The sequence below is a fragment of the Pristiophorus japonicus genome, chromosome 10 (genome assembly GCF_044704955.1).
Source record: "Pristiophorus japonicus isolate sPriJap1 chromosome 10, sPriJap1.hap1, whole genome shotgun sequence".
In the NCBI taxonomy this organism is placed as follows: domain Eukaryota; kingdom Metazoa; phylum Chordata; class Chondrichthyes; family Pristiophoridae; genus Pristiophorus; species Pristiophorus japonicus.
Window position 1 is genome coordinate 220760608 of NC_091986.1, and position 24397 is coordinate 220785004.

The following is a 24397-nucleotide window of genomic DNA, read 5'->3' on the forward strand; positions in this document are numbered from 1 at the left end:
CTGCCCTCCACTTTTACTCATCTCCTTTCTGTCTTTTGCTTTTGTCTCCTTTTTCTTTCCCTCTGTCTCCCTGCATTGGTTTCCATCCCCCTGCCATATTAGTTTAACTCCTCCCCAACAGCACAAGCAAACACTCCCCCTAGGACATTGGTTCCGGTCCTGCCCAGATACAGACCGTCCGGTTTGTACTGGTCCCACCTCCCCCAGAACCTGTTCCAATGCCCCAGGAATTTGAATCCCTCCCTGCTGCACCACTGCTCAAGCCACGTATTCATCTGCGCTATCCTGCGATTCCTACTCTGACTAGCACGTGGCACTGGTAGCAATCCCGAGATGACTACTTTTGAGGTCCTACTTTTTAATTTAGCTCCTAGCTCCTTAAATTCGTCTCGTAGGACCTCATCCCTTTTTTTTTTACCTATGTCGTTGGTACCAATGTGCACCACGACAACTGGCTGTTCTCCCTCCCTTTTTAGAATGTCCTGCACCCACTCCGAGACATCCTTGACCCTTGCACCAGGGAGGCAACATACCATCCTGGAGTCTTGGTTGCGGCAGCAGAAACGCCTATCTATTCCCCTTACAATTGAATCCCCTATCACTATCGCTCTCCAATTCTTTTTCCTGCCCTCTTGTGCAACAGAGCCAGCCACGGTGCTGTGAACTTGGCTGCTGCTGCCCTCCCCTGATAAATCATCCCCCTCAACAGTACTCAAAGCAGTGTATCTGTTTTGCAGGGGGATGACCGCTTCAAGCATTTTCCCCACTACAGATGTTAAACTAACCGGCCTATAGTTACCTGCCTTTTGTCTGTCCTCTTTTTTTTTTTAAACAGAGGCGTTACATTAGCTGCTTTCCAATTCGCTGGTACCTCCCCAGAGTCCAGAGAATTTTGGTAGATTATAACGAATGCATCTGCTATAACTTCCGCCATCTCTTTTAATACCCTGGAATGCATTTCATCAGGGGACTTGTCTACCTTGAGTCCCATTAGCCTGTCCAGCACTACCTCCCCTAGTGATAGTGATTATCTCAAGGTCCTCCCTTCCGACATTCCTGTGACCAGCAATTTTTGGCATAGATTTTGTGTCTTCCACTGTGAAGACCGAAGCAAAATAATTGTTTAATGTCTCAGCCATTTCCACATTTCCCATTATTAAATCCCCCTTCTCATCTTCTAACCAACATTTACTTTAGTCACTCTTTTCCGTTTTATATATCGATCAAAGCTTTTACTATCTGTTTTTATGTTTTGCGCAAGTTTACTTTTGTAATCTATCTTTCCTTTCTTTATTGCTTTCTTAGTCATTCTTTGCTGTCGTTTAAAATTTTCCCAATCTTCTAGTTTCCCACTAACCTTGGCCACCTTATACGCATTGGTTTTTAATTTGATACTCTCCCTTATTTCCCTGGTTATCCACGGCTGGTTATCCCTTCTCTCACCGCCCTTTTTCACTGGAATATATTTTTGTTGCGCACTATGAAAGAGCTCCTTAAATGTCCTCCACTGTTCCTCAATTGTGCCATCGTTTAGTCTGTGTTTCCAGTCTACTTTAGCCAACACTGCCCTCATCCCACCGTAATCTTCTTTGTTTAAGCATAGTACGCTCGTTTGAGACACTACATCCTCACCTTCAATCTATATTACAAATTCAACCATACTGTAATCACTCATTCCGAGAGGATCTTTTACTAGGAGATCGTTTATTTTTCCTGTCTCATTACACAGGACCAGATCTAAGATGGCTTGCTCCCTTGTAGGTTCTGTAACATACTGTTCTAAGAAACAATCCTGTATGCATTCTATGAATTCCTCCTCAAGGCTACCCCGTGCGATTTGATTTGACCAATCGATATGTAGGTTAAAATCCACCATGATTACTGGTGTTCCTTTTTTACATGCCTCCATTATTCCCTTGATTATTGCCCGCCCCACCGTGAAGTTATTATTTGGGGGCCTATAAACTACGCCCACCAGTGACTTTTTCCCCTTACTATCTCTAATCACCACCCACAATGATTCAACATTTTGTTCATTAGAGCCAATATCGTCTCTCACAACTGCCCTGATATCATCCTTTATTAACAGAGCTACCCCACCTCCTTTCCCTTCTTGTCTATCTTTCCGAATTGTCAGATACCCTTGTATGTTTAATTCCCAGTCTTGGCCCCCCCTGCAACCATGTTTCTGTAATGGCCACCAAATCATACCCATTTGTAATGATTTGTGCCGTCAACTCATTTACTTTATTTCGAATGCTGCGTGCGTTTAGGTGGAGTGTTTTAAGCAACGCCTCGATTTCAAAATTCTCATCCTTGTTTTCTAATCTCTCCATGGCCCTCGCCCCTCCCTATCACTGTAATCTCCTCCAGCCCCACAGCCCCCCGAGATGTCTGCGCTCCTCTAATTTTACCCTCTTGAGCACCCTGATTATAATCGCTCCACCATTGGTGGCCGTGTCTTCTGTTGCCTGGGCCCCAAGCTCTTTGACTAAGCTTTTGGTCTCGTGATACTCCCGTGAAGCCCCTTGGGACGTTTCACTACGTTAAAGGCGCTAGCAAAAAGTGCCCTGCAAGGTCATCGAGCCCATCGCTCGTTGTCATCCTTGTCACTTTTTTTGAACACTTGCACTGTTGTCAGCTTTGCACAGTTCCTGAGACTAATCATAGAATGGTTACAGCATGGACGAAGGCCATTCGACCGGTCGAGCCTGTGCCGACGGGCCAACTGATGGTTGAACAAAAGGGCCAAATTATGCAGTGGCAACAGGTGGATACACAAGTGCACAGAAAGCTTTTGCAGACAATGCGGTACACGCTTTGTGTGGTGCCACTTGAGGTTATTGTACATCATCTGAAATCTTTCACCTTTTTGCAGCAGGGCCACTTGCATCAGTTACGTAGAATTACATCGAATTTACCGCACCTTGCCGGTGTGTATGCTCCACATGCGCCTCCCCCCACCACCCTACTTAATTGCCCTATCAGCATATCCTTCTATTTCTTTCTCCCTCATGTAGCTTCCTCTTAAATACATCAATGCAAGTCGCCCCTGCCACTCTCTGGCTAAGAGGTTTCTCCTTGATTCCCTAATAGATTTATTAGTGGCTCTCTTATTTTTATGGCCCTGGCCCCACACGTTGTTAAAAATCCCCGCACAGGCATCTTCCACCCTTCGAGATTTAGTTCGGGACCTGGAATATTAGGTCCTTCATTGAAATATCCCTGAACCGTTTGGCGTGAAAGCAAGCCATCCTCGATTCAAGGGACTGCCTGTGTTGATGATTTATGGCCCCTAGTTTTGGTCCCTTTCTTCTCCTCCACCCCCCTCCCCCCCTACAAGTGGAAACATCTTCTTCATGTCTACCCTATCGAACATCTTCATAATTCACCATGACTGAGTCAACCACTATGCTACCGTAGTATCCCTCGGGTTGACTCCTATTTGCTCCGGGTGCATTAATAGCCAGCCATGTCGTGTGGAATTGGGGTCAGATAAGCAGGCCAGACCAGGAGCAGCTTCCCTTCCTGAGACATTACAGTTGGGTTTTAGTATAATCCATCATTTAATTGAATGCAATTTCATAACTTGCTACTTGGCAAAAACATATTTAAAGTGTGTTTTTCCTTTACAGGGTTTATTGAAGTACCTGGAGAAGTGCTTCACAGACCTAAAGCACAGGGGTGTTGTGATTGGATATGATACTCGCGGCCAAGAGACCAGCAGCTGTAGCAGTAAACGGTAGGTGTTGTTCACAGGTGGGAGAACGTTCCGTGTCTCGCTTTCCTTTTAATATGATGCAGAAGTGGCATTGTTGGTTTACAATCCAAACTCTCAAATCCAATTGGTCAACCCTTTCTTCACTGTGTATAGACGACCAATAGTAGGCCAGGTTCAGTCCCATTCATGTCCATCGCATAAACTTTCAACAATTGAAGTCTGTCTCACTTTGGTCTGACCTTGTGTGGCAAACAAAGCAGTTTCTGCCTTAGATCAGTGTAACTCTATCCAACCCAGATCTTTCTGGTGTTCATAGTTAAGTGACTAGAGCAACCTAACTACAATTTTTATTAAGGCCATCAAGCAATTAAAAAAAATAAATAATTGCAATTAATATACCTGACCAGAGTAAAGCGCCCTCTACACCGTCCCATCAAACATTCTCAGGGCAGGTACAGCACGGGGTTAGATACACAGTAAAGCTCCCTCTACACTGTCCCATCAAACACTCCCAGGGCAGGTACAGCATGGGGTTAGATACAGAGTAAAGCTCCCTCTACACTGTCCCATCAAACATTCCCAGGACAGGTACAGCACGGGTTAGATACAGAGTAAAACTGTCTGTAGTATTCCTACAATGTACTTGGACCTACCAATTTGATTTGGTGCCTCTTTGAGTAAGTTTGCCAATTACATAGACATAGAAACATAGAAAATAGGTGCAGGAGTAGGCCATTCGGCCATTCTAGCCATTCAATGAGTTCATGGCTGAACATGCAACTTCAGTACCCCATTCCTGCTTTCTCGCCATACCCCTTGATCCCCCTAGTAGTAAGGACTTCATCTAACTCCTTTTTGAATATATTTAGTGAATTGGCCCCAACAACTTTCTGTGGTAGAGAATTCCACAGGTTCACCACTCTCTGAGTGAAGAAGTTTCTCCTCATCTCAGCCCTAAATGACTTACCCCTTATCCTTAGACTGTGTCCCCTGGTTCTGGACTTCCCCAACATTGGGAACATTCTTCCTGCATCTAACCTGTCTAACCCCATCAGAATTTTAAATGTTTTTATGAGGTCCCCTCTCATTCTTCTGAACTCCAGTGAATACAAACCCAGTTGATCCAGTCTTTCTTGATAGGTCAGTCCCGCCATCCCGGAATCAATCTGGTGAACCTTCGCTGCACTCCCTCAATAGCAAGAATGTCCTTCCTCAGGTTAGGAGACCAAAACTGTACACAATACTCCAGGTGTGGCCTCACCAATGTCCTGTACAACTGTAGCAACACCTCCCTGCCCCTGTACTCAAATCCCCTCGCTATGAAGGCCAACATGCCATTTGCTTTCTTAACCGCCTGCTGCACCTGCATGCCAACCTTCAATGACTGATGTACCATGACACCCAGGTCTCTTTGCACCTCCCCTTTTCCTAATCTGTCACCATTCAGATAATAGTCTGTCGCTCTGTTTTTACCACCAAAGTGGATAACCTCACATTTATCCACATTATACTTCATCTGCCATGCATTTGCCCACTCACCTAACCTATCCAAGTCGCTCTGCAGCCTCATAACATCCTCCTTGCAGCTCACACTGCCACCCAACTTAGTGTCATCCGCAAATTTGGAGATACTACATTTAATCCTCTCGTCTAAATCATTAATGTACAGTGTAAACAGCTGGGGCCCCAGCACAGAACCTTGCGGTACCCCACTAGTCACTGCCTGCCATTCTGAAAGGTCCCCATTTACTCCTACTCTTTGCTTCCTGTCTGACAACCAGTTCTCAATCCATGTCAGCACACTACCCCCAATCCCATGTGCTTTAACTTTGCACATTAATCTCTTGTGTGGGACCTTGTCGAAAGCCTTCTGAAAGTCCAAATATACCACATCAACTGGTTCTCCCTTGTCCACTCTACTGGAAACATCCTCAAAAAATTCCAGAAGATTTGTCAAGCATGATTTCCCTTTCACAAATCCATGCTGACTTGGACCTATCATGTCACCTCTTTCCAAATACACTGCTATGACATCCTTAATAATTGATTCCATCATTTTACCCACTACCGATGTCAGGCTGACCGGTCTATAATTCCCTGTTTTCTCTCTCCCTCCTTTTTTAAAAAGTGGGGTTACATTGGCTACCCTCCACTCCATAGGAACTGATCCAGAGTCAATGGAATGTTGGAAAATGACTGTCAATGCATCCGCTATTTCCAAGGCTATCTCCTTAAGTACTCTGGGATGCAGTCCATCAGGCCCTGGGGATTTATCGGCCTTCAATCCCATCAATTTCTCCAACACAATTTCCCGACTAATAAGGATTTCCCTCAGTTCCTCCTCCTTACTAGACCCTCTGACCCCTTTTATATCCGGAAGGTTGATTGTGTCCTCCTCAGTGAATACCGAACCAAAGTACTTGTTCAATTGGTCCGCCATTTCTTTGTTCCCCGTTATGACTTCCCCTGATTCTGACTGCAGGGGACCTATGTTTGTCTTTACTAACCTTTTTCTCTTTACATATCTATAGAAACTTTTGCAATCCGTCTTAATGTTCCCTGCAAGCTTCTTCTCGTACTCCATTTTCCCTGCCCTAATCAAACCCTTTGTCCTCCTCTGCTGAGTTCTAAATTTCTCCCAGTCCCCGGGTTCGCTGCTATTTCTGGCCAATTTGTATGCCACTTCCTTGGCTTTAATACTATCCCTGATTTCCCTTGATAGTCACGGTTGAGCCACCTTCCCTTTTTTATTTTTACGCCAGACAGGAATGTACAATTGTTGTAGTTCATCCATGCGGTCTCTAAATGTCTGCCATTGCCCATCCACAGTCAACCCCTTAAGTATCATTCGCCAATCTATCCTAGCCAATTCACGCCTCATACCTTCAAAGTTACCCTTCTTTAAGTTCTGGACCATGGTCTCTGAATTAACTGTTTCATTCTCCATCCTAATGCAGAATTCCACCATATTATGGTCACTCTTCCCCAAGGGGCCTCGCACTACGAGATTGCTAATTAATCCTCTCTCATTACACAACACCCAGTCTAAGATGGCCTCCCCCCTAGTTGGTTCCTCGACATATTGGTCTAGAAAACCATCCCTTATGCACTCCAGGAAATCCTCCTCCACCGTAATGCTTCCAGTTTGGTTAGCCCAATCTATGTGCATATTCAAGTCACCCATTATAACTGCTGCACCTTTACTGCATGCACCCCTAATTTCTTGTTTGATGCCCTCCCCAACATCACTACTACTGTTTGGAGGTCTGTACACAACTCCCACTAACGTTTTTTGCCCTTTGGTGTTCTGCAGCTCTACCCATATAGATTCCACATCATCCAAGCTAATGTCCTTCCTAACTATTGCATTAATCTCTTCCTTAACCAGCAATGCTACCCCACCTCCTTTTCCTTTTATTCTATTCTTCCTGAATGTTGAATACCCCTGGATGTTGAGTTCCCAGCCCCGATCATCCTGGAGCCACGTCTCTGTAATCCCAATCACATCATATTTGTTAACATCTATTTGCACAGTTAATTCATCCACCTTATTATGGATACTCCTTGCATTAAGACACAAAGCCTTCAGGCTTGTTTTTTTTACACCCTTTGTCCTTTTAGAATTTTGCTGTACAGTGGCCCTTTTTGTTCTTTGCCTTGGGTTTCTCTGCCCTCCACTTTTTCTCATCTCCTTTCTGTCTTTTGCTTTTGTCTCCTTTTTGTTTCCCTCTGTCTCCCTGCCATATTAGTTTAACTCCTCCCCAACAGCACAAGCAAACACTCCCCCTAGAACATTGGTTCTGGTCCTGCCCAGGTGCAGACCGTCCGGTTTGTACTGGTCCCACCTCCCTCAGAACCAGTTCCAATGCCCCAGGAATTTGAATCCCTCCCTGCTGCACCACTGCTCAAGCCACGTATTCATCTGCGCTATCCTGCGATTCCTACTCTGACTAGCACGTGGCACTGGTAGCAATCCCGAGATGACTACTTTTGAGGTCCTACTTTTTAATTTAATTCAATTAGTACTGATTGAGGGGTTAACACTTGCGACATGATACGACTAGGGGGAAAAGTCCAACTGCAGCAACTACAGAGGAATGTCCCTGCTGTCGGTCACAGGGAAAGTCATCGCAAGAATCCTCGTCAACCGTCTTCTCCCTGTGGTTGAAGAGCTCCTTCCAGAGTCATGATGCGGATTTTGTCCACTAAGGGGTACAACGGACATGATCCTCACCGCACGACAACTACAAGAGAAATGCAGGGAACAGCACCAACACTTTTGTATATGACCACCTTTGACCTCACAAAGGCCTTTGACACTGTCAATCATGAGGGACTATGGAGCATCCTCCTCCGTTTCAGCTGCCCCAAAAGTTTGTCACCATCCTCCGACTGCTCCACGACGACATGCAAATCATGATCCTGACTAACGGATCCACCACAGACCCAATCCACGTCCAGACTGGGGTCAAGCAGGGCTGCGTCATTGCGCCAACCCTCTTCTCGATCTTCCTTGCTGCAATGCTCCGTCTCGCTATCAACAAGCTTCCTGCTGGAGTGGAACTAAACTATAGAACCAATGGGAACCTGTTCAACCTACGTAGCCTCCAGGCTAGATCCAAGGTCGTCCCCTCTTCTGTTATCGAACAAAGTACGTGGAAGACGCTTGCGTCTGCGCACACTCTGAGGCCGAACTCCAAGCCATCATCAACATCTTCACCGAGGCATACGAAAGCATGGGCCTTACGTTAAACATCCGCAAGACAAAGGTCCTCCACCAACCTGACCCTGCCACGCAGCAATGCCCCCGGCCATCAAAATCCATGGCGCGGCCTTGGACTACGTGGAACCTTTTCATACCTTGGGACCCTATTATCAGCAAGGGCAGACATTGATGACTAGGTCCAATACCACCACCAGAGCGCCAACGCAGCCGTCAGTTGTATGAGGAAGAGAGTGTTTGATGATCAGAACCTCAAATCTGGCACCAAGCTTATGGTCTACAGGGCAGTAGTGATACCCGCCCTCCTATATGGCTCAGAGATGTGGACCATAAACAGCAGACACCAAGTCGCTGGAGAAATACCACCAACAATGTCTCTGCAAGATCCTGCAAATCTGTCCTGGGAGGACAGATGCACCAACGTCAGTGTTCTCGCTCAGGCCAACATCCCCAGCATCGAAGCACTGACCACACTCGACCGGCTCCATTGGGTGGACCACATCGTACGCATCCCTGACACGAGACTCCCAAAGCAAGCGCTCTACTCGGAACTCCTACACGGCAAGCGAGCCCCAGGTGGGCAGAGGAAACGTTACAAGGACACCCTCAAAACCTTCCTGATAAAGTGCAACATCCCCACCGACACCTGGGAGTCCCTGGCCAAAGACCGCCCTAAGTGGAGGAAGTGCATCCGGGAGGGCGCTGAGCATCTCGAGTCTCGTCGCTGAGAGCATGCAGAAAGCAAGCGCAGGCAGCGGAAGGAGCTGCGGCAAACCAGACTCCCCACCCTCTCTTTCCCTCAACCACTGTCTATCCCACCTGTGACAGAGACTGTAATTCCCGTATTGGATTGTTCAGCCACCTGAGAACTCGCTTTGAGTGGAAGCAAGTCTTCCTCGATTCGAGGGACTGTCTATGATGATGATGATACCATCGAAACGCATTACACAAATGTTTGAACCCAGCTTATAGAAATTGTCAAATTCACTGCACCTCCCATCCCCTCTGTAGAGCCCAAATGTAAATGAAAGGTCAGGAGGTTGTACAGGTATATACTTTTTATTAAGGATTCTCTGGAGCCAAGAAATGTAGATGGCCTAAGATCGCATAATGAAAGACAGACCTACATTTATATAGCTCCTTTCACGACCTCAGGAAGTCTCAAAGTGCTTTACAGCCAATAAAGTACTCGAAGTGTAGTCACTGTTGTAATGTAGGAAACACAGCAGCCAAGATCCCACAAACAGCAGTGTGACAACGAGCAGATAATCTGTTTTAGTGATCTTGAATGAGGGATAAATATTGGCCAGGACACCAGGGATAACTCCCCTGCTCTTCTTTGAACTAGTGCCATGGGATCTTTTCCATCCACCTGAGACAGGCCTCGATTTAATGTCTCAGCTGAAAGATGGCACCTCCAACAGTGCAGCGCTCCCTCAGCACTGCACTGGCAGCATTAGCTGAGATTTTTGTGCTTAAAGAGCAAGTGTTTCTGGATGGGTCTAGAATCCATGACCACCTGAATCAGAAGCGAGAGTGCTATCCACTGAGCTGACAGGGGAACACGTGCCATCCGGACACCTGTGGGAGTAAGTGCAGTAACAATGGCATGCCTTTATATAGTGCCTTTAACATAAGGAAATGTCCCATGGCTTAATCAGACAAAAACTGACACAAGCCAAAGACCGAGATGTTTGAGAAAGAGGTATCAGAAGAGATGACTAAAAGCTTGGTCAGTGGTGGGTTTTAATGAGGGTCTTGCAGAAGAAATGAGAAGTGGAGGCGGACAGGTTTAGGGAGAGACGGCTGAAGGTGTGACTGCCAATGGTGGGGGTCAAAGGAGTGGTGAGCCAGTGTCGATCAGCACGTGCAGGGATGGTGAGCGAGCAGAACTTGGTGTGGGATAGGATACGACTCTGGGGAGTACTTGTCTCACCGAGATCTTGTTCTCTTCCTGAAGTCTTGTGTAGAGTGACGTGCAGACAGTGCACTCTAACGGATGATCAATTCTGTTCATGAATACGAGTTTCTTCCGTCTGATGTCTCAATTTAGCTAACTTTTGAATGTACCCAATACTGCAATTTGTATATTTTGTTGATTAAATGGTTTAAATTAGTTCACTGTTTTTCAGTGTGTTCTCCTATTAATGCTGTGCAATCTGATAGCTAATGACATGGAAACTATTTCTCTTACCATTTATTGCAGACTTGCCCAATTGACTGCGGCAGTCTTCCTTGGCAAGGATATACCTGTGTATCTGTTTTCTACATATGTGCCAACACCATTTGTGGTAAGGATGGGCCGTGATTACAGCGAGCGTATCTGAACCTGATATTCTCGGGTCTAGATTGGCAGAAAGCATTCCTTAGCAATCTAATGAACGATCGAGAGAAAAGATTAAGCTTGGAATTTGTGGCAGTTTGTGTGGCGCAGTGGGCTAGATGCTGGCCTTCCATTGCTGAGATCCAAGTTCAAATATAGCCCGTGTTAAAAGAAGTCCTCTGACTTTCCTACGTCGGTTAGAACAGTCTCGGCCAGTTCCTAGTGAAGGTGGGCCCATAACATGAACCTCCCCTCTAATTTGTTACTGACGCTCAACTGGCAATCTCGCTCGGGATGATAGATTTTTGAAAGTGGAAAATTGTCACTGATGCTGCAGCCAAGGCACGTTGTCAGCTGAGGCTCAGTGGGCAGCACCCTCGCCTCTGAGGCAGAAGTTGTGGGTTCAAGTCCCACTCCAGAGACTTGAGCGCAAAAATCTAGGCCAACAGTCCCAGTGCAGTACTGAGGAAGTGCCACACTGTCGGAGGGGCAGTACTGAGGGAGTGCCGCACTGTCGGAGGGGCAGTACTGAGGGAGCGCCGCACTGTCGGAGGGGCAGTACTGAGGGAATGCCGACTGTCGGAGGTGCTGTCTTTCAGATGAGAAGCTAAACTGAGGTCCCGTCTGCTCTCTCCGGTGGATGTAAAAGATCCCATTGCACTATTTCAAAAAATAGAGTTCTCCCCGGTGTCCTGGGCCAATATTTATCCCTCAATTAACATCACTAAAACAGATTATCTGGTCATTATCAGAGTGCTGTTTGTGGGAGCTTGCTGTGTGCAAATTGGCTGCCACGTTTCCCACATTACAAGTATTTAATTGGCTGTAAATCCTTTGGGACGTCCGGTGGTCATGAAAGGCGCTGTAGAAATAAAAATATTGTTCCTTTGCTCAGGATTGTTTGGGCAATGTAGAGGGATCGCTTATTCTGCATCTAATGCACTATCTGATCTGGGAGTGCTTTAGTGTGTTTGAGCTTTTATCTCCAGAGCTCTCTGATCTTTCTATGTATCCTTTCGTGCTTCCTTTACATAAAATCTACAGCACAGAAATGGGCCATCCAGCCCAACTGGTCCGTGCCGGTGTTTATGCTCCACACAGCCTCCTCCCACCCCACCTCATCTCACCCATCAGCATATCCATCTATTCCTTTCTCCCTCATGTGCTAATCTAGCGTCCCCTTACATTCTTCTATGCTATTCGTACTACTTGTGGTACATTAGGGGTAACATTGGGAGGGGGCTTGTGTGGAGCATAAATTCTGAGTAAAGAAGTTTCTCCTGAATTGCCTATTAATAGCGCTGCTCAACTTTTTTTCTTGCTCATGAGGAATTGAAAGGATTTGCTGATTCTGAAAGTAGGGGATCAAAGTAGGTGGTGGGAGAGTGAAAGTCCATGATCGAATAATCACATCCTGACGTTGCACGGACAGGCTTGGTGAGTCAGATGGCATTTTCTCTCTCCGGAGTTTACAGTTGTTGGTATTTGATGAGATCAGACTGGAGCAGGAGCCCTTCCTGCCCAAACACATTCAAACCCGCATCGCTGCCGGGCGTTCCACTCCCCACGCCAACACTCGGCAGCAGAGGCCAAAGTGGGCACACGGCCACAACCAGAGTACTTTCAAAGCTCAGTATTTTTACAATGGGCAACTACAGCAACGCAGCTCTCAAAGTGCAAACACGGGGCCGACTTTTGGCTTCCTCAGTACGAAACTGGCTAGTACACACCGGCTAATGACCCAGTTTTCCCCCCCCCCCCCCCCCACTTAGACCCAGTCCCTGCACCCCCCCTCACTTAGACTCAGTCCATGGCCCCCCCCCACCCAGATCCAGTCGGTTTGATAATGACCCAGTCCATGCTTTCCCCCCCCCCCCCCCCAACTGCACCCCCCCCGCACTTAAACACGGTCAGTTTGAACCTGTTGCTCCTTAATCCGTAAGCCTGTGCAGTTGATTTCCTCTGGTTCAAAAGCTGTTTTATTGGTATCTCCACCCTCCCCAGTAACTCCCCATAATCCAATCTTTTTTCCCCCTATCTTAGAATTGGAGTTGATTGCAGTGCAGTATCATTTCTCCGTCCCCAATTTCCTTAGTCTCCTAAAAGCACTAACTCTCTCTGAGATACCAGTCAGTGGGTGCTTCATGCTTGAGCACATTCAGTTGATCTCAGCGATTGAAAGCGCCCTTGCTGAACCCAGTGCTCATTCCCTTGCACATTTTCCATTTGTTGGGTAGTGATGTGGAGTGGAAATCCTAGGTATTTTTCTCCCCTCCCTAGTCCGGAAGCAGCAAGGTTAATTGTAGAATTGCTATCATCACTTCAGCTAGCTCAGCACACTTAAAGAGGGTTTAAAAAAAAAATTGATTCTTGGGATGTGGGCATCGCTGGCAAGGCCGGCATTTATTGCCCATCCCTAATTGCCCCTTGAGAAGGTGGTGGTGAGCCGCTGCCTTGAACCGCTGCAGTCCGTGTGGTGAAGGTGCTCCCACAGTGCTGTTAGGGAGGGAGTTCCAGGATTGTGACCCAGCGACGATGAAGGAACGGCCGATATATTCCCAAGTCGGGATGGTGTGTGACTGGGAGGGGAACGTGGAGGTGGTGGTGTTCCCATGCACCTGCTGCCCTTGTCCTTCAGAGGTCGCGGGTTTGGGAGGTGCTGCCGAAGAAGCCTTGGCGAGTTGCTGCAGTGCATCTTGTAGATGGTACACACTGCAGCCACGGTGCGCCGGTGGTGGAGGGAGTGAAGGTTGAAGGTGGTGGATGGGGTGACGATCAAGCGGGCTGCTTTATCCTGGATGGTGTCGAGCTTTTTAGGTGGTGTTGGAGCTGCAAGTGGTGAGATTTGATTCTGTGCAACAGCTTTTTACAGCTGACTCCCACATTACTCACTTCTGGTGTGCTTTGCTTGGAGGGGAAGAATGGAGGATGGGAAAGCAGTTGCTAAGTCAGCTAACTGTTTATTGACTGTGACCTGAATTGCTTTCTTTCTTCCAGCCCTATGCTGTTAAGCAGCTTCGTGTTGCAGCTGGTGTGATGATTACTGCATCTCACAATCCCAAACAAGACAATGGATATAAGGTACCGTGCCGTAGGGATTGTGCATGATTTGGGAGGGGCTGGCACTGTGCCTTATGTTTCAAAGCACCTTCCTCTGAAAGTACTGAAATGCAAGATCAGAATTCGAAGCAGAATAATCCGATCTTGCTTCAGTGGTTGATACGGTCACAAAAACAATATGGCGATGTAACTTTAGTCTGTTTACCCAATTGTATCTGGGCAGAGGTGAAATGAAGTAATTGAGTCGAGCTGGTACAATACAGTTCCAGCCCACACGATCAGTTCTTTTTACTGTCTCCCTGCCTGAGATGAGCTTTCAGCAGAGTTGAACTGCTTTACCTGTTACATCATAAGAACATAAGAAATAGGAACAGGAGTAGGCCATACAGCCCCTCGAGTCTGCTCCGCCATTCAATACGATCATGGCTGATCCGATCATGGACTCAGCTCCACTTCCCCGCCCGCTCCCCATAGCTCCACTTCCCCCCCCACCCCGGCCTTCTCAAGGGAGAGAAAATTTAGACTACAGATACAGTGCCTTCCAACATTTCCGGAACTTTTATTAAATCCAAGATTTTAATATTTTGTACAGGCCCATCGGCAGTATTTCTCGATGTTGTATACCGTCTGTCCTCCCCCTTTTTAAAAGCAGCATCTCCTCACCCTCCCCCCTCCCCCCCCTTGTATTTGTCTTCTATTCACATTCTTCTCTTCATTTCCCCCTCCTTTTTTTGTACATGAAACACTCCATTTTTCATTGGCCATTTTTATTTTGATTATGCTCTGTTGTGTATTTTTAACATATTTAACTTGCGCTGTCTCTGTTGCCTTTGCCCATAGCTCCTCTTTTATCGGAATCCATTTTTATAAATCTTGTTTTAACCCTTGTCTTGTGACTGTGCATACAAATGAAACAGTAGGTTGTTTCTGCTGGTTTGAATGGCTGCTGCGTGTCTGCAGTATGCATCTTCCTGTGGACAGCGTTTGACTGTTCTAGAAGTGGCTATGCTGTACACCATGCATTAGATTTAATTTTAATGGGAGGAGAGGACTGAGGGGGCATGCTCTCCTCGATAATGTGGATTTTTGACATTTTATTAGGTGCATTTTCAAGATGTCTTTTATGTATTTTATTTATCACCTATATCTGCATGTGTAAAATTGTCCTGGGGCATTTGCACCCTCCCACGTTCACATAAGCACTCCCCATGGATATGGAAATATATAGAAATGAAGACAGAATGTCTGCAGACCCTGGTCCAATTATCCTTTGCCTTCTAACGCTGCTTCACCTGAAGACCACACTTGGTCTTGACTGGAGTAGGTATACAGAAGTGGTTATACTCCGTAACTGCAGGTAGATTTAACATAGAAACATAGAAATTTACAGCGCAAGAGGCCATCGTGTCCGCCCTGGCCGACAAAGAGCCGCACGGCCCTCGGTCAACAGCCCTAAAGGTTACATGTGAACAATGAACAATGACGGAAAGGCAAAGAGTACCCAGTCCGCCTCTCACAACTGCGACACCCCCTGCACTTGTTGCTACATTTGGCCAAAAACCAGCATCCTCTTGCCGTTCTCGCAACTATGATGCCAGGGAGTTTGTAAGCGGGCTGTAGCTATCCTTAGTGGCTGCTGTCTGATTACAGTCCACTTGGAGATTACCGGCTTTCCTTCATTTCTGTTTTGTAAAAGTACAGGAGTTCCTGTAGATAAAGCACTGTCCTTGCTTTACTATCCTGCACTGGGTGGTTTGGACTGAGCCCCATAATCTGATCTTGAACTGGATGGTCCGATTTATGATTAGGCTGTCTGGAGATTTCTGAAATGATGAAAAACTGACATTAAAAGTCTGTTTTTTAATTAAGAAAATAGTATTTCATCATTTTTTAAATTATAATCTGGAAGGATTTGATTTTCAAGAACTATTCATTAGCAGGAGCCTAAGCTTCTGAACTCGATCCATGGTCTGATCACACCTCACTCGTGCTGACTCCCTGTCTGCTTTGGACTTGGCCGAGTGTCCTGAGGAAGGTGGTGGTGGGGCAGAAGAGGTATTAGGATTTTTTTTTGAGTGAGGGCAAATAAAGATAGTGATTTTGTGCCTTTCACTAGAGAGCAGAAAGAGTGAGAGAAAGGGGGTCTCGCCCCTCTTCACAACCAGCTGTTCAGTTGAGTCGATTATTCGAGCAAAAATATTCTGTAGACTCTCTGAATTTAAATTGAACAGTAAGAAGTTATTTCTGCTCCTGTTTGACAGGTTTACTGGGAAAATGGAGCTCAGATTGGCACTCCTCATGATAAGAAAATCTTAGAGAGTATTGAAGAAAGTTTGGAACCGTGGCAGGAATCGTGGAATGAGAACTTGCCTGATATTAGCCCCTTGCGGCAGGACCCTCTGAATGAAGTGTGTGCACTATACGTGGAGGATTTGAAAAGGCTGTGCTTCCACAGGTTAGCGATCAGGACTTCCTGCTGTGTATGGGGCACGTGTGCTAACCAGATATCCTGGAGCACATTTACTGTCTCACTATTTTATGTAGTAATTTATGTAGTGTTTTTTTTATATATATGTCAGAATTCCAAACCACTTATTTCTGTAACATTTGTCTCCTAATACAACCTGAGTTCAACAATTTCAGACCATTACCTCTGATCCCATTCTTACAGAGGGCAGCTTTGATAATTCTGCTATTCCCATTTACACCCCCTCGAGACCCTTCTTTTGTTTCTTTACTTGTCCTGTTACCACGTCCTTTTGCCTCACACCATCGTCCCTTTATCATTCAGTCTCTCCTGCGCCCCCCCACCCCATATCAGACCTTCCATTTTATTCTTTCCTCCCCCTTTCCCTGCCTTTGAACTTGCTTAAAATCTATTGCATCTCTTAACTTTTTCCAGTTCTGACAAATGGTCACAGACCTGAAACGTTAACTCTGTTTCTCTCTCCTCAAATGCTGCCTGACCCGCTGAGTGTTTCCAGCATTTTCTGTGTTTGTTTCAGATTTCCAGTATCTGCAGTGTTTTACATAGAGACATAGAAAATAGGTGCAGGAGTAGGCCATTCGGCCTTTCGAGCCTGCACCACCATTCAATAAGATCATGGCTGATCATTCCCTCAGTACCCCTTTCCTGCTTTCTCTCCATACCCCTTGATCCCTTTAGCCGTAAGGGCCATACCTAACTCCCTCTTGAATATATCCAATGAACTGACATCAACAACCCTCTGCGGTAGGGAATTCCACAGGTTAACAACTCTGAGTGAAGAAGTTTCTCCACATCTGTCCTAAATGGCTTATCCCCCTATCCTTAGACTGTTTCCCCTGGTTCTGGACTTCCCCAACATCGGGAACATTCTTCCTGCATCTAACCTGTCCCGTCCCGTCAGAATTTTATGTTTCTTTGAGATCCCCTCTCATCCTTCTAAACTCCAGTGAATACAGGCCCAATCGATCCAGTCTCTTCTCATATGTCAGTCCTGCCATCCCGGGAATCAGTTTGGTGAACCTTCATTGCACTCCTCAATAGCAAAAACGTCTTTCCTCTGATTAGGAGACCAAAACTGAACACAATATTCCAGGTGAGGCCTCACCAAGGCCCTGTACAACTGCAGTAAGACCTCCCTGCTCCTATATTCAAATCGCCTAGCTATGAAGGCCAACATACCATTTGCCGCCTTCACCGCCTGCTGTACCTGCATGCCAACTTTCAATGACTGATGTACCATGACACCCATGTCTCGTTGCACCTCCTTTTCCTAATCTGCCGCCATTCAGTTAATATTCTGCCTTCGTGTTTTTGCCACCAAAATGGATAACTTCATATTTATCCACATTATACTGCATCTGCCATGCATTTGTCCACTCACCTAACCTGTCCAAGTCACCCTGCAGCCTCTTAGCATCCTCCTCACAGCTCACACCGCCACCCAGCTTAGTGTCATCTGCAAACTTGGAGATATTACACTCAATTCCTTCATCTAAATCATTAATGTATATTGTAAATAGCTGGGGTCCCAGCACTGAGCCCTGCGGCATCCCACTAGTCACTGCCTGCCATACTGAAACGGACCCATTTATCCCGACTCTCTGCATCCTATCTGCCAACCAGTTCTCTATCCACGTCAGTATATTACCCCCAATACCTTTAATTTTTCACACCAATCTCTTGTGTGGGACCTTTGCTTTTGTGTTTCTGTTTAATGTCTGACTTCATTGCACATTTTGCCCCCCATTTCTCTCTTTCGTTTTCTACTTTCTGCCCCCGGAAGTGGCTGACTGTTGCTGTGCTGCAGTACCACTGGTGTGACGGCCCTGCAGTACCTCACTCCGGTCCCGCTCTTGGCAGTGGACGAGTGTCAGCGGGCTACTCGACATCGAGGCCCTGATTCCTTTCTCACCCGAGGCCCTACACGTATGCTTTTCAGAGTTGTAGGATAGTGATCAGAAGCAGGAAACCTAGCCTGATGTATTTTTCTTTCCCTTCTAAGCACGGGGGATATGCGGCCGAATGTAGTATCCCAGCTACTTTCCTTTAGCTCACTTAACCAAGCACTAACCTAGAATCAAACCTTTAGTTTAGTTTCTCCAGTTAGATGGCAGATATCTTAACCAATAACGGGTTATGAGGAGCGGGCAGGGAAGTGGACCCGAGTCCATGATCGGATTAACTATGATGGTATTAAATGGCGGAGCAGGCTCGAGGGGCTGTATGGCCTATTCCTGCTCCTATTATGTTGAGGCCACAGTAGATCTCCTTGTCTTAAATGGCCGATCCTTTATCCTGTGACTATGGAAACCTAGTTCTAGAATCTCCAGCCAGGGGAAACAGTCTCTCAGCATCTACCCGACCAATCCCCCCAGAATCTTGTATTTTTCAATGAGATTGCCTCTCATTCATCTAAACTCCAGAGAGTATAGGCCCAATCTACTCAACCTTTCCTTATAGGACAACCCTCTCATCCCAGGAATCAATCCAGTCAACCTTCGTTGCACCCCCTCCAATGCAAGTATATCCTTCCTCAGATAAGACTAAAACTGTGCACAGTACTCCAGGTGTGGTCTCACCAGGGCCGTGTACAATTGTAGCAAGACTTCCTTACTCTTGTACTCCAACCCCCCTGCAATAAAGGACAACATTCCATTTGCTTTTCTAATTGCTTGCTGTACCTAACTTTCTGACTTTGCTGCACAAGGACACCCAAATCTCTCTGAGCATAGTTCCTCACCATTTAAAATATATTCTGTTTCTATTCTTCCTACCAAAGTGGAAAAACCTCACCTTTCCCCACATCATACTCCATCTGCTGCCTTACTGCCCACTCACTTTCCTGGCTATATCCCTTTGCAATGTTCTAAGGTTAGGGTTGAGGTACATCATGTGGGCAGAATAGTGGGTGATTTCTTTTTCATCTAACTTTGTTAAACCTGATGTCTGGAAGAGTGTTAAGTACATAAGAAATTGGAGCAGGAGTAGGCCATTCGGCCCTTTGAGCCTGTTTCCCCCATTCAATATCATTCAAGAAATGTCTCCGTCTCAGTCCTAAATGGCAGACCCCTTAAGGTTAAGGAATGCTCTGATGTAGGCCTTCAGGACTATGAAGGGTTCTGACACGGTAAATAGTGAGAGATTGTTTCCACTGGTGTGATGGGAAGGAGAGGGCACAATTTTATGAGCTCAAAAAGAATTAAAGGAGAGGTTAGAAAAAAATCTCTTTACACAGACGGTGATTAGAATGCAGAATTTCCTGTCCAAAACCACTGTTTAAGTAGAGTCCATAAATTGTATTCTTCACTCGGAGGGTGGTGAATCTTTTGAATTCTCTGCCCCAGAGAGCTGTGGATGCTCAGTCTTTGAGTATATTCAACACTGAGAATGATAGATTTTTGGATACTAAGGGATATGGGGATAGTGCGGGAAGATGGAGTTGACTTATAAGGTGAGCCATGATATTGAATGGGGGAAACAGGCTCAAAGGGCCAAATGGCCTACTCCTGCTCCAATTTCTTATGTACTTAACACTCTTCCAGACATCAGGTTTAACAAAGTTAGATGAAAAAGAAATCACCCACTACTCTGCCCACATTATGTACCTCAACCCTAACCTTAGAACATTGCAAAGGGCTATAGCCAGGAAAGTGAGTGGGCAGTAAGGCAGCAGATGGAGTATGATGTGGGGAAAGGTGAGGTTTTTCCACTTTGGTAGGAAGAATAGAAACAGAATATATTTTAAATGGTGAGGAACTATGCTCAGAGAGATTTGGGTGTCCTTGTGCAGCAAAGTCAGAAAGTTAGGTACAGCAAGCAATTAGAAAAGCAAGTGGAATGTTGTCCTTTATAGTTGCTTGAAAAGGAGGAATATTGAAGAACCTGGATAGTGACCGGGATTAGACTAAGTAGCTCATGGAGGAAAATCAGCGGCACAGATGTGATGGTCTGAATGGGGCACTGTAATTCTTTGTGCAACTCGCCAAGGCTTCTTCGGCAGCACCTCCCAAACCCGCGACCTCTACCACCTAGAAGGACAAGGGCAGCAGGTGCATGGGAACACCACCACCTCCACGTTCCCCTCCGAGTCACACACCATCCTGACTGGGAAATATATCGGCCGTTCCTTCCTCGTCGCTGGGTCACAATCCTGGAACTCCCTCCCTAACAGAACTGTGGGAGCACCTTCACCACACGGACTGCAGCGGTTCAAGAAGGCGGCTCACCACCACCACCTCTAGGGCAATTAGGGATGGGCAATAAACGCTGGTCTTGCCAGTGACTCCCACATCCTAGGAACAAATTTTAAAAATAACACATTTCAGGTTTCCTTTGAGGAAAATGCACTTTTATGAAAAAATTTGAAAACTGTGGAGTACCCTGAGCTAGGAAAGGGAAAAATGGGGCGGCGGTTACTAGATTGCTGGTGTGTGTGCGGCATACGCAGGCACATTTGTGTGCAGGATTGGGCTTGGTTCTGATGTCCCCAGGGTGAAATACCAATCAGTCTTGCCAATTCAGAAATCCTCGGGATCTAACAATTAAGGGATTTGATGGGGTAGATAGCGAGAAACTACTCCCTCTGGTGCGAGGAGTTAAACTAATATTGCAGGGGGATGGGAACCTATACAGGGAGACAGAGGGAGACAAAAAGGAAGCAAAAGCAAAAGACAGAAAGGAGATGAGGAAAAGTGGAGGGCAGAGAAACCCAAGGCAAAGAACAAAAAGGGCCACTGTACAGCAAAATTCTAAAAGGACAAAGGGTGTTAAAAAAACAAGCCTGAAGGCTTTGTGTCTTAATGCAAGGAGTATCCGCAATAAGGTGGATGAATTAATTGTGCAAATAGATGTTAACAAATATGATGTGATTGGGATTACGGAGACGTGGCTCCAGGATGATCAGGGCTGGGAACTCAACATCCAGGGGTATTCAACATTCAGGAAGGATAGAATAAAAGGAAAAGGAGGTGGGGTAGCATTACTGGTTAAAGAGGAGATTAATGCAATAGTTAGGAAAGACATTAGCTTGGATGATGTGGAATCTATATGGGTGGAGCTGCAGAACACTAAAGGGCAAAAATCGTTAGTGGGAGTTGTGTACAGACCTCCAAACAGTAGTAGTGATGTTGGGGAGGGCATCAAACAGGAAATTAGGAGTGCATGCAATAAAGGTGCAGCAGTTATAATGGGTGACTTTAATATGCACATAGATTGGGCTAGCCAAACTGGAAGCAATACGGTGGAGGAGGATTTCCTGGAATGCATAAGGGATGGTTTTCTAGACCAATATGTCGAGGAACCAACTAGGGGGGAGGCCATCTTAGACTGGGTGTTGTGTAATGAGAGAGGATTAATTAGCAATCTCATTGTGCGAGGCCCCTTGGGGAAGAGTGACCATAATATGGTGGAATTCTGCATTAGGATGGAGAATGAAACAGTTAATTCAGAGACCATGGTCCAGAACTTAAAGAAGGGTAACTTTGAAGGTATGAGGCATGAATTAGCTAAGATAGATTGGCTAATGATACTTAAGGGGTTGACTGTGGATGGGCAATGGCAGACATTTAGAGAACGCATGGATGAATTACAACAATTGTACATTCCTGTCTGGCGTAAAAATAAAAAAGGGAAGGTGGGAAATCAGGGATAGTATTAAAGCCAAGGAAGTGGCATACAAATTGGCCAGAAATAGCAGCGAACCTGAGGACTGGGAGAAATTTAGAACTCAGCAGAGGAGGACAAAGGGTTTGATTAGGGCAGGGAAAATGGAGTACGAGAAGAAGCTTGCAGGGAACATTAAGGCGGATTGCAAAAGTTTCTATAGGTATGTAAAGAGAAAGAGGTTAGTAAAAACAAACGTAGGTCCCCTGCAGTCAGAATCAGGGGAAGTCATAACGGGGAACAAAGAAATGGCAGACCAATTGAACAAGTACTTTGGTTCAGTATTCACTAAGGAGGACACAAACAACCTTCCGGATATAAAAGTGGTCAGAGGGTCTATTAAAGAGGAGGAACTGAGGGAAATCTTTATTAGTCGGGAAATTGTGTTGGGGAAATTGATGGGATTGAAGGCCGATAAATCCCCAGGGCCTGATGGACTGCATCCCAGAGTACTTAAGGAGGTGGCCTTGGAAATAGCGGATGCATTGACAGTCATTTTCCAACATTCCATTGACTCTGGATCAGTTCCTATCGAGTGGAGGGTAGCCAATGTAACCCCACTTTTTAAAAAAGGAGGGAGAGAGAAAGCAGGGAATTATAGACCGGTCAGCCTGACCTCAGTAGTGGGTAAAATGATGGAATCAATTATTAAGGATGTCATAGCAGCGCATTTGGAAAATGGTGACATGATAGGTCCAAGTCAGCATGGATTTGTAAAAGGGAGATCATGCTTGACAAATCTTCTGGAATTTTTTGAGGATGTTTCCAATAAAGTGGACAAAGGAGTACCAGTTGATGTGGTGTATTTGGACTTTCAGAAGGCTTTCGACAAGGTCCCACACAGGAGATTAATGTGCAAAGTTAAAGCACATGGGATTGGGGGTAGTGTGCTGACGTGGATTGAGAACTGGTTGTCAGACAGGAAGCAAAGAGTAGGAGTAAATGGGTACTTTTCGGAATGGCAGGCAGTGACTAGTGGGGTACCGCAGGGTTCTGTGCTGGGGCCCCAGCTGTTTACATTATACATTAATGATTTAGACGAAGGGATTAAATGTAGTATCTCCAAATTTGCGGATGACACTAAGTTGGGTGGCAGTGTGAGCTGCGAGGAGGATGCTATGAGGCTACAGAGTGACTTGGATAGGTTAGGTGAGTGGGCAAATGCGTGGCAGATGAAGTATAATGTGGATAAATGTGAGGTTATCCACTTTGGTGGTAAAAACAGAGAGACAGACTATTATCTGAATGGTGACAGATTAGGAAAAGGGAAGGTGCAACGAGACCTGGGTGTCATGGTACATCAGTCATTGAAGGTTGGCATGCAGGTACAGCAGGCGGTTAAGAAAGCAAATGGCATGTTGGCCTTCATAGCGAGGGGATTTGAGTACAGGGGCAGGGAGGTGTTGCTACAGTTGTACAGGGCTTTGGTGAGGCCACACCTGGAGTATTGTGTACAGTTTTGGTCTCCTAACTTGAGGAAGGACATACTTGCTGTTGAGGGAGTGCAGCGAAGATTCACCAGACTGATTCCCGGGATGGTGGGACTGACCTATCAAGAAAGACTGAATCAACTGGGCTTGTATTCACTGGAGTTCAGAAGAGTGAGAGGGGACCTCATAGAAACGTTTAAAATTCTGACGGGTTTGGACAGGTTGGATGCAGGAAGAATGTTCCCAATGTTGGGGAAGTCCAGAAGCAGGGGTCACAGTCTAAGGATAAGGGGTAAGCCATTTAGGACCGAGATAAGGAGAAACTTCTTCACCCAGAGAGTGGTGAACCTGTGGAATTCTCTACCACAGGAAGTAGTTGAGGCCAATTCACTAAATATATTCAAAAGGGAGTTAGATGAAGTCCTTAGTACTCGGGGGATCAAGGGGTATGGCGTGAAAGCAGGAAGTGGGTACTGAAGTTTCATGTTCAGCCATGAACTCGTTGAATGGCGGTGCAGGCTAGAAGGGCTGAATGGCCTGCTCCTGCACCTATTTTCTATGTTTCTATGTTTCTATGTTTCTAACAAGGGGGATTACTTTAAAATTAGAGCCCGGCTGTTCAGGGGTGATGTCAGGAAGCACTTCTTCACACAAAGGGCGCTGGGAATCCGGAACTCTCCCCCACAAAAAGCTGTTGATGCCGTGGGTCAATTGGAAATGTCAAACCTGAGATTGATGGATTTTTGTTAGGCAAGGCTATTAAGGGTAGATGGAGTTAAAATACAGATCAGCCATGTTCTAATAGAATGGTGGAACAGGCTCGAGGGGCCTCCTGTTCCTAGGGTCAGGTATCAAGTGACACACTGACCTCCTATTTCGCTTTAGTGGTTTAGACGCAGGCGTCGTCCGTGTACTGTATCTTGACGACAGAGGTTAGGGTGGTCTTGGACCTAGCCTGGAGACGGCGATGGTTGAACAGCTTCCCACTGGT

At 46.1% G+C, this 24397-nt stretch overlaps 1 protein-coding gene across 1 annotated transcript in view; it reads left to right on the forward strand.

Moving 5' to 3' along the window:
- pgm2l1 (phosphoglucomutase 2-like 1) overlaps positions 1–24397 on the forward strand; it is a 105207-nt gene that overhangs the window by 28968 nt on the left and 51842 nt on the right. Inside the window, exons 3-6 of the mRNA XM_070891354.1 lie at positions 3636–3742; positions 10651–10735; positions 13765–13848; positions 16089–16282. Of these exons, the coding sequence (XP_070747455.1) occupies positions 3636–3742; positions 10651–10735; positions 13765–13848; positions 16089–16282 (470 nt within the window). The remainder of the gene's footprint in view (positions 1–3635; positions 3743–10650; positions 10736–13764; positions 13849–16088; positions 16283–24397) is intronic.